Below are 13,970 nucleotides of genomic sequence, written 5' to 3' on the forward strand. Positions count from 1 at the left end.
GATTTTTAAATGACAACCCGTTATCCTCGTACACAAACAACTTTAATTGGAAGCACCTCTAGAATGTACGATCGGCCTGGCGGAATGGACGCCAAATTTAAGCACAATCGAACCCGCCCAACCGTGGAATATAAATTACCAGCTGACTATTTTAATATCTACCTGCACTAATTCACGACAAATGGGGCTCCTTCGGTGGCGCATCATCACTTTCCCGGTGGCGTATGATAATGAGCGAAACGCGCCGAAAAAACCATTCGTCCGTAACGGCACGTGATACTTCACTTACGGGACGCGAGTCACCTTCACGGGGTTCCTTTTTTCCTTTTCTCTCTCTCTTTCGAAATAGCGAAAACCTCGCGCGAAAAACTAATCAAAAATCGGCAACAGAAGCCGCGAAAGCAAGAGTCAAACGCGTCACATGAATAATGCATTGCAACTACGCCACGCTTAGTGCAATTAACAGGGAGCCGAATGGGCATAGTCGGGGGCATAGTTTTACACAAAATGGATTGGAACATTGGTTTTGACAATAGTTTGGTCGTTAGAAAGGAAACAGTTTATCCACAAAGTCGCCTCATTTAAAAGAGCGACAAACATTAAAAACCCCAAAGTTTGGCAGAACGAAAGCCGTGACAACTTTTCGCTTCACCCATCGACGGAGTTTGATACAAAATTCGTCGGCAAAAAAACGAACGACAACTAAAAACGGTACGGATCAGTAGTAAACCGCACACCAGGCCCCCCCGACCGGGTTTCGTCGGAATCATTAACGTCATCCCGAATGGTGGCCCACAAATCATCACGCGGCGACGCCCCAGCAACGGTGCGCTCGAAAAAATGTGCGAGGGATATAAGTGAAAATAAAATTGACACCAAACCCCCGTGACGCGTGACTTCCACCGCCCGGGGGCCGCGAGTGCCCGGGGGGTCCTTCTTGCATTTCCGACGCCACTTTTCGTCTCATGTTTCTGCTGACCGCGGCTCGGGAGGGCAAAATGTGCAATTAAGGCGTTTACTCAGTGGTGGGTGGCCTCGGAAGGTTGCGCCATTTGCGGGCGCCGCCAAGGTTTCCGTGTGATCGCGTTACCGCGACGCTCGAAAGTATTGAGCCGGCCCGAAAATTAAGCTTACTGGGGTGATCATTAAGTTTTGACGTTCGATACCAGAGGACGCTGCTACGAATCTATTCAATGTTTGTTATATTGGTACACTCTTCAAATGAACGTATGTGAAGTTTCATTACAATCGGTCACTGAGTTTGTTTTTTTACAAGCCATTTAGTATCGACATGTCACAGTATTTCTCACAATGGAAAAAATCAAGTATCGTGCAGTGATTTAATTTTTATTTTTGAAGGGTTTGAAAGCAAAGGAAAATTATGAACAGCTGTTGAAAGTATAGAAGAACTCTTCACCTTTAATTAGGGGGTTAAAAGAGGGGTTTCTGAGTTTAAACGTGGTCGTAGTAGCATTGAAGACGATCCATGTCAAAAACGTCAAAAAACAGACATAACACCTGAAATCGTAGAAAAAATACAGGATGTCGTATTGGAAAATCGTCGAATCACTTGACGAGATTTAGTATAAGGGCTAGCCATCTTATTGAGCAATATAACCAATATTTTGACTGAAGTTTTGGATTCCCAAAAGCTGTTTGCAAAATGAGAATTTGTGGAAAGTTCGTTTTTCACCACTTCCCATCCATGGCCGTCACCGCTCAACAGCTCGTCCAAACACTTTCGCCCGCCGGTGTACGTTTCGATCGGCTGAGGGCTCAGATTCGGCGGTGGCACTTATTTTGCTTTTAATTCAATTTCAAAACGCATCAGAAAGCTCCAAGGAAGCGAATGGGCTGCGATGGCAGTTTTTTTTGCGGACCGCAAAACGCAGCAAAAATCCGTCTCAATGCGCCGTAATGTGCGCAAGGCGCGCGATGGGCCCGGCAGACGCGTGAGTGTGCTTGGTGGAGTCGCAAGTCCGAAGTGCAGTATGCAACGCCATGATTCATTCCCATAAATTAAAATCGAAAGCGTGGCGTAGCTGTTTAGTTTCGCTGATCGCCTCCGGCGGCCGCCCGAACCCCGTGCAGTGGCTGGTGATGGTGCTGAAATGTGAGTCTTTATTTCTCATCTCTCTTGCGTTGGTGCGCGGCGACGTGCTGTCTTGAGTGTTCATTTTTTTAATCTATTTGATTTGATTGCCCATCGCTCGCCCCGGACCGGACCGGGGGGGCCTATTAGTGGTGTGGTGGGTGCATCTTAAGAAATACGCGCGTGGTGTGAATTATTTGCAGCCGTCTCGCAATTAGTTCGCACGCGGCAATCGAAGGGAATGGTGGTGCCTTTCAAAACGCGCCGGGCGTTGCCGATATATTGGCAACCGAAAGACACGCGAACCAGCGCTTGATTGATTTACGGCTAGAAAAATCACTAGCGATACGGAGCGTTTCGGACGTTTTCGGACATTTATCGGTTGGTAAGCGGGAGAAACTTTGCCGAGAAGAGAACTGCTCCGATAACCACACGGGGCAGGATAATAAAGTCCGAGCCTAATGGGGGACGCAAATGAGCTAATTAGTAGTCCACGTGGCCCCGGCCCGCTGCCGGACTCCTTTCGGATTAATCGAAAGCGTTTGTTGATAAAAACAGTACGCACCGTTGAGCGCGAAGTGCAGCGGCGGAGAGCGTGCGTGCTTGGAACGCATTCGGGGCACATCCGATCCGCTTCGATCGGCGCGGCGCCAAAAGTTTGGTCCCTCGGCGATAACACAGCGTCGGACGAGACAAATTCCCGGACTCAGTCCGAGTCAGCCAGTCGGTCGGGGAGTCAGTAGGTGCGCGAATTGCATCGAGTGGTGAAGTGAGCCGGATAAAACCGACGCAACCGACACGACGATGCACATCCTGCTGCTGGTGAACGTGAAGCATCCAACATGGCGCGATGCGGTTTTCGTCGGCAGTGGTCAAGCTACAAACCGTAAGCAAGTGCCACGATGAGTCAAGTAGATTTTATTCTTAAAAGACGATCACCTGGCACTTGGGAGCTGTTTTACCGGCAAAAGTCCGCATAAACCGGAGTGGTGTGAACAAGATGAAAGGAACTTCATTGGAGATTCCAAAAATACCGATAAAATGTGCAGTTAGCTTAAATCAGCAGTGCCCGAATCGCGTGTTAAGTGTAACGATTTTGAGGCACGTTACTCGACCTCAAAATGGCCGCCTTTCTGCGTGACACAATTTTTGTTTACCAATCCCAGCACTTAATTCTTCACCTATTTCTTAAAACAAAAAAAAGTGTGCATGCCCTTCACAAATCAAACCGCGGGGTCGAATAAATGTTTCATGCATTCACCGGAGCTCCAAACAGCCTCCTAACATGGAATCGAAATGGTTTGGCCCCGAAGGAGCCCCACCGAGACCCCCATAAACATCCGAGCATCCGAGGTGTGTACCCCTGTAGGGCGGCGTTGACAACTTAATTGCGATTAAATCGCTTACTCCGCGCTCATCGATCCCAGGGCAACAAAAGGACCCCCAAGGCATCACCGTCGCCAGAGGAAAATGCTTTCTTTGGGTGCCTTGCAAACTGTGCCGTGTTCTTCACGCGTTCGCCCCCTTCTAAACCCGTGTGGGTTGGGTCGTCGTTGGGTCGGCGATCGATTTCACTCGCCCGGCGCACGATCCGCACCGGAAACTGGACCGGGGTGGTGTACCAGGAATATATTTTAATAAATATCAAATAATGGCAAAACGAGGGGAGGGGACCATCGGGACCCCTTTGGTTGGGTGTCTTCGGACGCGGAAGTATTGGGCGCGGGCGATTTTCAGTTTCCATTTCGTCGTGAGCGTGAAAGTATACGGCCAGTGCCAATATGTTTCGCGCTGGGTCGGCGCTGCACGGCGGGCCTTGTGATTAATGTCACCTTCGCTTCGAACGTGCGCTTTCGTTTCCCTAATGTGTGTTTCTGTGTGCTCTTTCCCTTCTCCCTCGCCAGTACTGCTGATCACGACCGGCAACGGCAGGAAGATGACCGAAATGCAGCAGCGTGCCAGTATCGAGTTCGAGCGCCAGCGGCACCTGGCCAACTGGCTGATCGAGTCGAGCCCGCACATGCCGACCCCGACGCCGGCCCAGCAGAAGCAACTCCAGCAGCAACTGGTGGCGGCGGCGGCGGCGACGACGGGCGGTGGAAAAAAGACGGCGACCGGCGGCGGCGGCGGAAAGTTCAAGCAGAGTCCGATGTATCTGCTGGCCAAGATCGGCCACAACCTGCAGGCGGTCGGCGGTGGACTCGGTGGTGGTGGTGGTGGAGGTGTTGGGACGGCCGGGACGGGTGCCAACGGTGCTGGCCAGCCACCGAACTCACTGGCCGCCGCCTCGTCCACCTTCAACTCGCAGACCAACCTGCCGCTACAGATCCTGGCTCCGGGTGGTGGAGGTCGCGACGGTAGCAAACCGAAGTTGCGGCGCTTCAACTCACACGACACCAGCGCCAACATGTTCTCGGTGGCGGAGTTTGAAAACGCGCGGCTGGCGCGGAGGAATGAGCTCGAGAACGCGGCCCTACTACGCCAGCGGCAGCGCTACAAGCTCAACTCCTTGTCGTCCGGCGGAGCAGGTGGTGGTGGTGACTGCTCCACCGGTGAAAGCAAGGGCTCGAAGCTGTCGAACGAGTCGGTGACCACCACCGAGCCACTGATTGCGGAACAGTTCTTGGAGCGGTTCTCGTTGCCACGTGTCATCCGCCTTTCGTACACGTCTTCACCGACGGCGGCAGCGGCGGCGGTGGCGGCGGCGGCGACGTCGGGCAACGGGGACCACACGATGACGTCTTCCAGCTCGGCCGAATCGAGCAGCACGGCGGAACGACCGGCCAGCGGGGCCGGCGGGTTGAAGAAGTCGAAGAAATCGAAAGGTGGCCTCGGAACGACCACGACAACGACGGCTGGCGCCAGCGGCGGCGACCTGTTCCTGCTCTACCGGTACATGAAGGGCTACAAGAGCTACCACGTGTTCAACACGAAGGCCTCCACCAACCGGAAGAAGGGCTACAAGATCCCGCAGGACTTCCCAGGTAAGTCGAGAGCTAGGAGCTAGATTGATGATGAGAAAGGATATTTCGTGAACAAATGGAGGATAGCATGATACTTCTCTTAGTAACTCTATTGTAGGATTTTCCCTAACCAGATCTAGTTAAACGACTATATTCTTTCTGAATAATCCAAAGAAGAACTTGCATTGCGCTACAATCATTTGTCTTTTGAATATTAACCTTCAAGACGCTCCTCAAAGTCTTCTGCCTATCGGAACCATCACTGACCGACAAAGTTATTGTCTTGAACACAAGACACGCCCTAGCTGGCCGAAGGTGACGGCTGTAAATGTTATTCCCACAACGGACTTAAGCGCTTCTGAGACACTCGGTTTTGCAACTGCAACACAAATAACGACACCGAATTGATGGTCCACTCGACGCGGACACGACAATCAGAGTTGCATCACCATCGTTGGTTTTTTTCGGTGACCAACCCATTTTATCTCCGTATTTTAATTGGCCTCGCACCACTTCGGCTATTGATTGGCCTTTTAACGTGGCCCCAACGGCTCAGGGTTTGGGCTCCTCATAAGTCACGCCAAAATCTCGCCTTCGGTCACGGTGTCACCCGCGGGCCATTGTGACGTTTGTACCCCTTTTTTTTTGGTCAATCAGCACCACCCTAACCTTCGCCGTTGTTCGCCCAGCGCCGACGCGGATGACATCGTGACAAGAGCCGTGACATCCCCGTCGTTCGGGTCACCCAACCCGAAGGCTTTGGCTGCTCATCCGCCTCCGCGGACCGGCCAGTTGGCATACATTTTACTTTCACAACAAGCGCGACCGGCGCCCCGGCCGGTGAAGTTATGAAAAATTGTCACACGCCACACGACTGTCAGTTTCGTAACGTTTCTTTGTACGGAGCGGGCCTACAGAAGATGAGACACTTGGTGAGATTCTTTTGAACTTTATTATATCCGATTCCGATCCGCAAACCGTTTGCTGAGCCTTGGGTTCGGTTTAGTTTGTCGTTACTTTCTCATTTGTTATTGTTGTAAATCTATCTATCTTCCCATCAGACATTTATCCTCTTTTGTTTTTTATTACGTTGGTTTGTTTGTATCTTTTCTATTCGATTTACTGTATCTTTGGTTTGATTGATGTTGTTTCATGTTTGTTTCATACTTTTTTGTGCGTCACTTCTCTTTATTCTTTTTTTTCTGTTCTTGTTTGCTGATCTCTCTTACTACTTCAAACAAATATGAACTTACAACTATTTAAAAACGTCTTCCATACGTCTTCTGCGTGATTTTATCTTTGTGACTGCTTTTGTCTATTAACGATCATCCACTGGGTCCATATCGATTCCGTTTCGAATCGCCAGAATTGACACCTTCTTTAAGACTCAAACACCCGCCTTATGCCACCAGTTGCTGTGGCGGCAACATCCCAACCTATCGCCCCCCTTTGCTGTGCGTGACCGCGAAAATGACGCTACGCAATGGCGTGTGGTTCGCCCAGCAACAAATTGTCTACGCACAGACAGTTCGCTTCGCCTCAGTTCACGTCGGAATGCATGCCGATGATGAGCATAAACATTTGCATAATATGCGAAGGTTTTCATATTTTTTTTGGTACCCGCTCTCTCTCTCTCTCTCTCTTTCACTCTCTCCCTTTCGGATTGCGCATTCAACCGCGATTTTCCGATGCGCGTGTTACGGTTCCGAGCAGCGCCTGCGAAATTGGCAATGAAAATTGCGTTCGCGGTTGTTGGGTTGCACTCGCTCCGCTTCTTCACACCAGCGCCCATTGTTGATGCCGGCTCAGACGAAGCTCGGGGGTCCCTATTGCATACTATTACCGAGGCACCGAGGCACCAGCCCCAAGCATATCTGCTTCGCCGATCAATCTGCGTCAATCGAACGATGCCGTCGGGCCTGTTCGCCAACAGCCCGCCGGCTAGAGTTCTGGAAAGTGCGCAGATAAATAGTTTCCGATGCTGCTGCGATTCCGTCTGGAGGGGCACCCCTGCGTTCTAAACCACCAGAGGATGACCTCCCCCCCCATCGGGTTCTCTAGGGGGTTGCAAATGATGGCGCAGTTTTTTTTGTATTTTTAATTGAATGCGAAAATATGCAGCGAACGGAAAATGGCATATTTAAGCAGCGCCGCCGCCGTTGCCAGTGCCGCGGCATCATTACTTATCGTTGGTCGCCCATTTTGCATCGAGCAGCGAGAAAAATGCATCGTCAGATGGGTGCCCGGCAACCGCACCGCTGCAGTTGTAGGCCGGTACCATATCAGAGTAGAATTTGTCCACCATCATCGTCATCATTAATCAAGCACGCGAAGCGGCACCGGCACGGGGGTAGGGAACCAATTACGGTGGACCGACCGATACGATAGATGACGACGATGACAGTCTCCATGACAATGACACATCTGGCCGCGGGGCCTGTGCCCCGGGAGGTTGTGGTTGGCCCCGCGTGTATGTGCATCGTTCGGTTGTCAAGATCGTTGTCAAACACGGCACGAACGTACTAAACACCTCCGGCATCCGTCCACCCCATGTCCGGTACCACCCCTATGGATCACGTCGGATAGTAATCATCCATCGCGCGGTGCGCAATTTGCGTGCGCTTCAACAATGGCTGTTGTTGCGTTGGCAGTGTCCGCTGAAAGAATTTTTGCTCGTTGCTTCAGTAAACGCTGATCGAAAAGTGTCTCAAACTAAATTAAACCGAGGCCGTCGGTCGCTTTAATTTAGACACAGATAAAGTAACAAGAGACTTGATTCCGAATCTCCGATTACACTCGCCTAAAAGTATGCAACCTGGTGCTTGGCGACCTGATGAAGGTTCTCCCGTTGCTCGGAGAAGGAAAAACTTAGATTGAGTTGGAAAATTAAATTAAAACAATTGTTTTATTAGGTGATCAACTTATCAACTGGCACCTTTTGTTGAACCGAACACCGTTTCCAAGAACCGCACCAATGTGGGTACCCCGGAGATACTGCGCATACCGACGCATACCGTCACCCAATCGCTACACGCAGATCGCTGATCGGATCGATCTCCTGCGAGATCTCAACCCTCGCCATGCTGGCCAGAATGCACACGGGCCACGTGTAAGGAAACACCGAATCCGATCCGAGGTGCGGAGAGAGAGACATCCGGAAGGGAAGAAACAAGACCCGCATGCGATGTCGCTACATAACGGCCGCGGTTTGAACTTGAACCACAGGCACAGAGCATACACGGTACCGCATAACCCTCCGGCGATGAATGAGGGCTCTTTGTGGTGATCGAATGACGATCGTGAGCTGATCGTTGCATCGTGTGCCTACCACAACGGTTATCTATTGATTGAGTTTTCAAATCTGTTCCTAGTGGTAGGTAGGTCTCGGTTTGATCGCCGTGCGATGATTGGCGGCCTTGGGCGGCAGGGTACCTTGCCTGCGTTTTTACACTGTGGAGCGGCACAGAAAATATGTCATTCGATACGATTCGAGTAGTAGGAGGACATTAGGTTGTTCGAATCGTTCTTCGGTTCGCTCAAACAACCGATCGCTCCTTGGGCCGTCTAATGGGTTGTATCATTATTTTAAATGGTGCCAAAAATGGCAGCTTTAGCTCGGCCAACGCTTGTTTGCCATCATTACGCCGTCCATAGCATAAACGATTGAAAGGTGGTCAATGAAGCCGTGATGTCAATGCCACGGACGGTGACCGCGCGTAAGAGAGATCACCTGTTGATGTAATAGCGATCGGCGAACGAAGAAGGTTATAATTCGAGGGGCTTTTAAGTCTAACCTTCCGTTTCTCCGCCGCCAAAGAAAACGAGGAACCATCGATTTGCCTTCACCCGATGCCACCCATTACGTGGCGGGGGGGGAGTGAATTTTCTTTCCCTCCTTGTTTTCTCTTCGACACCTTCTTGCGCTTGCGTTTGTCGACATTGTTTCAAAATTATGTAGCCCCGTCGTTGGCATAAATTTCCAAAACCAATTTTCTTGCTGGGGAAGCGAAAAGCTAAGATTTCCCCGCTCGAGACGGATCCGCGTCGAGTTCGATGCTTTCACCGTGATCTGGCCGCCTGGGAGAGGTAGGTGCCCCAAACCTCCCGCCAATCCGTTTGTTCGGCATTCTGCCGCACTTCTCATGATTGTCGAAACATGGCGGCTCACGGCGGGCCGCCGAGACTCGATCTTATCCGACAGCATCCGTACCAAAAATGGCGAAGGTGGCCACATGGATTTCCACACTCACTCACGCGATAACACGCAACGCGGCATTTGCGTAACGCGGTAGCCCGCGTTTTGTCTTCCCCGTTGGTGTCGTGGGTCTCCTGCAGACCTCCTACATCGGCCAGCCGATTGAAGACGACAGCTAATTATAAGAAGCCTTACAGATTAGACGGTTATTAATGGGCGGAGAAGCTCTCTCGGCGGGCGGCCATATTTTAGGCCACAGATGAGGGGAAGGTCCAATACCGGTCACCGATCAGAGGCCGCGTGAGACCGTTAACCTAATTACTATCCGATTTCACTCCCACATCTTTCGGTGGAGCCCTTTTCTGTTTTGTAGTAGACCATGGGATGCTAATGAGACGCCCAGGCAACTGACCGTTCCATCAGCCGACTTGACCAGCCCAGCCCAGCCCATGTCTCTCACGGTCATCTCCACCCCGGGGAAGCCATTATGCAACCCGCCCAGTTGCAGCCCGGTCCAGGAATTTTCTGCACCTATTCACCTCGAAAACAATCACTTGAGAAGAAATGTAATCTAACGCGCGGCCTATCAGCAACCTTTTTTTTCTTTGTTTCTGGTGCATAATCATCCGCATTCTTTAATTATTGGTCATTTCTACTGGCGAGCCAGGTTGTAGCGGCCCATAACTTATGGGTTTTGTTGATATGCTAATGTGGGAACTGCCACCGCGGACCGCAAAACTGCTGGAAAGAACGGCGATAGACGAGACCCGTGGACAGACCCATGGGAATTTCCCTCTTCCAGGGATTGAGTCTGTTTGGCTTGGTGTTTATCATACCAGTGTCCAGCTATAATCTCTCATCGCTCATCTCGCTCTCTCTCTCTTTCTCTCCATTCGGACACAGGGTACTTCTCGTTCATCAACGAGAAGGGCGCGGCGTCCGCCACCGTCTACACGACGATCGTCCAGCTGGTCCGGGATCAGGTGTACAAGTTTCTTTCGCTGGAAAATCTGGCCGCCTATACCGAATCGCACGGTCGTAAGTATCGCCTCCTAGCTACGGATAAACGCCCGGATTGGCCATTCATGTCCACACTTTCCCCTTTTCTGCCGACAGCCGACAACTTTAGCCACAAGGCGCACTACGTGAAGGCGACGGCTAAGGCGGGCCAGGTCTACCGTTTGCTCGCCGTGTTTCAGGACGGTGACCACAAGACGGCGTCCGCTAGTCACAAGGATACCACCTCGTCGCTCACGAGCGAGCGACACATCGGGGGTCGCGAGAAGGAGCGAGGAAAGTACGCCCAGCTACTGGACGACAATCGACAGGTAACTATTCCAAACTGTTCCTGGGAGCGAGCAAAATAGTAACTCTTTCGATCCTCCCCTTTCAGATCTACTACGTCTCACTATCGGCCAAAGGGAAGTTCTATGAAATCGAGCAGCATAGTGCGCCCGTCCTGCAGAAGCCGGGTTGTGGTGGTGCGGGTTTCGGCCATCACCATCACCAGCAGCAGAATGGCGGCGGTACGAACAATACCCACAACAGCAACAACAACCCTCTGCAAAACCGGAAACGGGAGCTCAGCCGGGACTGTGTGCATCGGATCGGGTTCATCATGCAATCGGACGTTAGTCTGCCGCTGAATCTGCGGCTCATCTCGCCCCAAAATGGGCTGCCCTCGACCGTACCAGGTGAGTGGGGAATTGCCAGGGGAAAATGAGATGCCTCCGTCCACTAATTGGCCTCCGTTTCACACCCACAGAGTACGTGACGATCGCGAAGTGCAGCGAAGAAAACTTCCTCATCGCCTGTCCGCTGGACGAGCAGCAGCTGACCTCGACGCTGACGCTCACCAAGCTGCACCTGGCCCCGCAGATGAAGTTCGCCAAGTGCACGATGGGCTTCGAGAGCGAGCAGCACATGCTGCTCAACCCGAACGTGCAGACGGTGCTCAAGTTCTGCCAGTTCAACTGCGACAACTTTCTGCGCATCGTCGACCACGAAACGAACGCCATCGAGCTGCAGCAGATGGTGGCGGTGGCGGCCCAGCAACAGCAGCACCGCGACCGGGAGCCCGTTTCGCCCAGTGCCACGCTGACCACCACGACGGGTCCGAGCTCGCTCGGATCCAACACGAGCGGTGGCGGCGGTGGTCCTGGCAAGGAACTGTCGTCGAAGGGTAGCGATGTCCTGCGAGCGTTCGGCCGGCTGTTTGGCGGTGGTTCCGGTGGCGGTGGCGATCGCAACGGATCCGGCCACGAGAAGGAAGATTCCATCATATTTTTAAGTAAAAATGATCTGGAAAGTCTCGAGTGCGGTGCTCGGACCCGGGGTGACCACCACGAAGACCACCAACAAAACCACCACTACCAGCACCACCACCACCACCATCATCACAGTTTGGACGACCGCTCGTTCGATGGATCATCCCGGCAGGAGTTGGCCCACCAACCGCACTCACTGCCGGCCGGTGGATTCAGCGAGAAGATGAAGGTGTTCACCGCGAAGGGCGGTGCCGGAAGCAAGGCAAAGTCCTCTAGCCGTTGGTTCAAGGGTCTGGGAGGCGGCGGGAAAGCGACCAGCGGAGGCAGCGGTGGCCACCATCACGGTCGGCCGATCTCGCCGACGACGACGGTCGACGACGAGTGGGACAAACGGACGAGCCTCGATCGGTACAAGGACATGTCGAAGCTGATCCAGGAACGATTCGGCACGCTCGGTCTGTCCGGCGTCACCTCCCAGCGGGCCACCAGCTCGTCGGACATCCTGCTCGGAGGGGGAGGAGGCACGGAGGACGAGCTGGTCAGCCTCAATCCGGCACCGGGTTGCGGGAGTGCGGAAAAGATCCTCAGCAGCGGGTACGAGTCCGACAGCACGTCTTGCCCCGGTGGCGGCACGGTCGGTATGCAGAAGTCCCGTTCGCTGCAGCACATTGGCCAGCGAGACGGAATGGCCTCGGCCGGTGGCGGTAAAAACCGCCCGGACTTGGTGACCAACATTTCGGGCTCGGTGGAGGGTGGCGGTGGCGACGATGACGATGACGATCGGTTGTCCGAGCTCGACGGGGACACGTTGTTCTTCCCGCTGCGCACCGCCGCCCACCAGCAGTCCTTCATGACGCAGAAGCTGTACAGTGAGTTCCACGTCAAGACGAAACAGTACAGCAAGTCGTCCTCCAGCATCCAGCAGCTCCTGCATCTGGCCAGTGGCAGTGGAGCACTGGCCCACGGGAAGGCGGGCAAACAGCGCGGCGCACCAGTGGCCAGTGGGAAGAACCGGAGCACCTCCAACGAGGTGATCCTCTCGTTCGAGGACCTTCGCTACATGAACCGCGAGGAAGAGGAGCCAAGTGCCGGCAAACGAGGCGGATGGTCGAGCGAACAGGAAGCGGCAGCGGCCCATCGGCGACTGAAGTCGGTTTCGCTGCGAGTACAGCAGGAGGCGGAGGACGAGAACCGGAAAAGGAACAGCGCGCAGGTGCTGGAGGACGATCTACCGTACAGCAGTGTGCGTGACTCGATCGTGCTCCACGAACCGGATGTGACGACGGTGCCGGCGGAGAGTATTTACGCCGAAATATGCAACGACGTACCGGCGCCGACACCACCACCGGGTGGAAGCACCGGCCGCCCGCTCGTGCCTCACCACTCCGTGACGATCAACACCGGGGCTGCATCGGTGCGAGCGATCGAGAAACGGTTCGTCAGCATCCGGATCAATGTGCCACCGTGTGACAGTCTCGCTTCTGGCGGTGGTCCGGTGGTAAGCCTCAATCCGGCCGGCGGTGGCGGCGCGGGTCGCAGCGGTGGAAGCAGCACTAGCAACAGCAGCAGCAGCCGCTGCTCGTCGGCCGTTTCTAGTCCCATCGAAGACAACATCTACAACACCATCAAGTAAAGGACGCCCTGCTGCGCGGTGGCACATTGGGCAGCTGAATCCGCTGGAACTAGGAGGGGTAGGACAGTGCCCCAGGGGGGCAGTGTACAAGAGAAGACCTACCTTTCGCGTTGAACAGTTGTTGGAAACGACGACCAAAGTATTACCGGAATTTGTGATAGCGGCAAGTAAGGAACCCTTAACCGAAGTCCCTAGGAACGGAACGACATTGTAGATTTAGCAAAGGAGCGACGCGGAAGCGATCTGTGGTGTTCGCGAGGGGCAGCGCCAGAGCTGGGAGCACATCGATCGATTAGCGTGTTAAGTGTGTGCGGTTTTTTTTTTCTACTCTTTAATTTAATGTTGGCCAGATAAGCCAGAGTGGTGCTTCCGACTCCGGCTCGACTTCACCAGAAGTATCAGAGCAAACGTGTGGTATTTAAAGGAATGTCACACGACTGGTAGCATGTTACGAAAATGTAAATTTTTTCCAAATTAATCGACGCTCGTAGGGAACGGACACAGCAGCAGTGAGCTTCCCGAAACAAGTAAAGGCGATGATTCTTAGGCGGCCTTTGCGCGGTTCGAAAGGAGCTCTTTCCCGCGCATGGCGACAGGTTTGCGTAACATGGGGGTCCTGTGCTGCCCTGCTAAAGGATTTGGAGGTTGTGAAAGGTATTAGTTTGCTGATCATTAAGGGCCGGTGTTACGCGAGCCCATACGACGCAGAGCAATATATTATTTCTAAAATGTATGGATATGGACCTATTTAATAACGGAACCACGATATTTTTGTAGCGTAAGCGCGATACCGGTGAGTGAAGAGATGAAAGCGGCTCAA

The 13,970-nt window shown here is 53.1% G+C and overlaps 1 protein-coding gene across 1 annotated transcript; it reads left to right on the forward strand.

Annotated features, from left to right (window-relative positions):
• The first annotated feature begins 2,005 nt into the window (after positions 1 to 2,005).
• On the forward strand, positions 2,006 to 13,421 carry LOC131211744 (uncharacterized). The gene is made up of 6 exons (XM_058205337.1): positions 2,006 to 2,113; positions 3,997 to 5,076; positions 10,154 to 10,285; positions 10,367 to 10,578; positions 10,644 to 10,944; positions 11,016 to 13,421. Exons 1-6 carry the CDS (start codon positions 2,101 to 2,103, stop codon positions 13,148 to 13,150), a joined length of 3,873 nt encoding a protein of 1,290 aa, XP_058061320.1. The 5' UTR covers positions 2,006 to 2,100; the 3' UTR covers positions 13,151 to 13,421.
• The last annotated feature ends 549 nt before the right edge of the window (positions 13,422 to 13,970 follow it).

This window comes from Anopheles bellator, chromosome 2 (genome assembly GCF_943735745.2).
Source record: "Anopheles bellator chromosome 2, idAnoBellAS_SP24_06.2, whole genome shotgun sequence".
NCBI classification, from domain to species: domain Eukaryota; kingdom Metazoa; phylum Arthropoda; class Insecta; order Diptera; family Culicidae; genus Anopheles; species Anopheles bellator.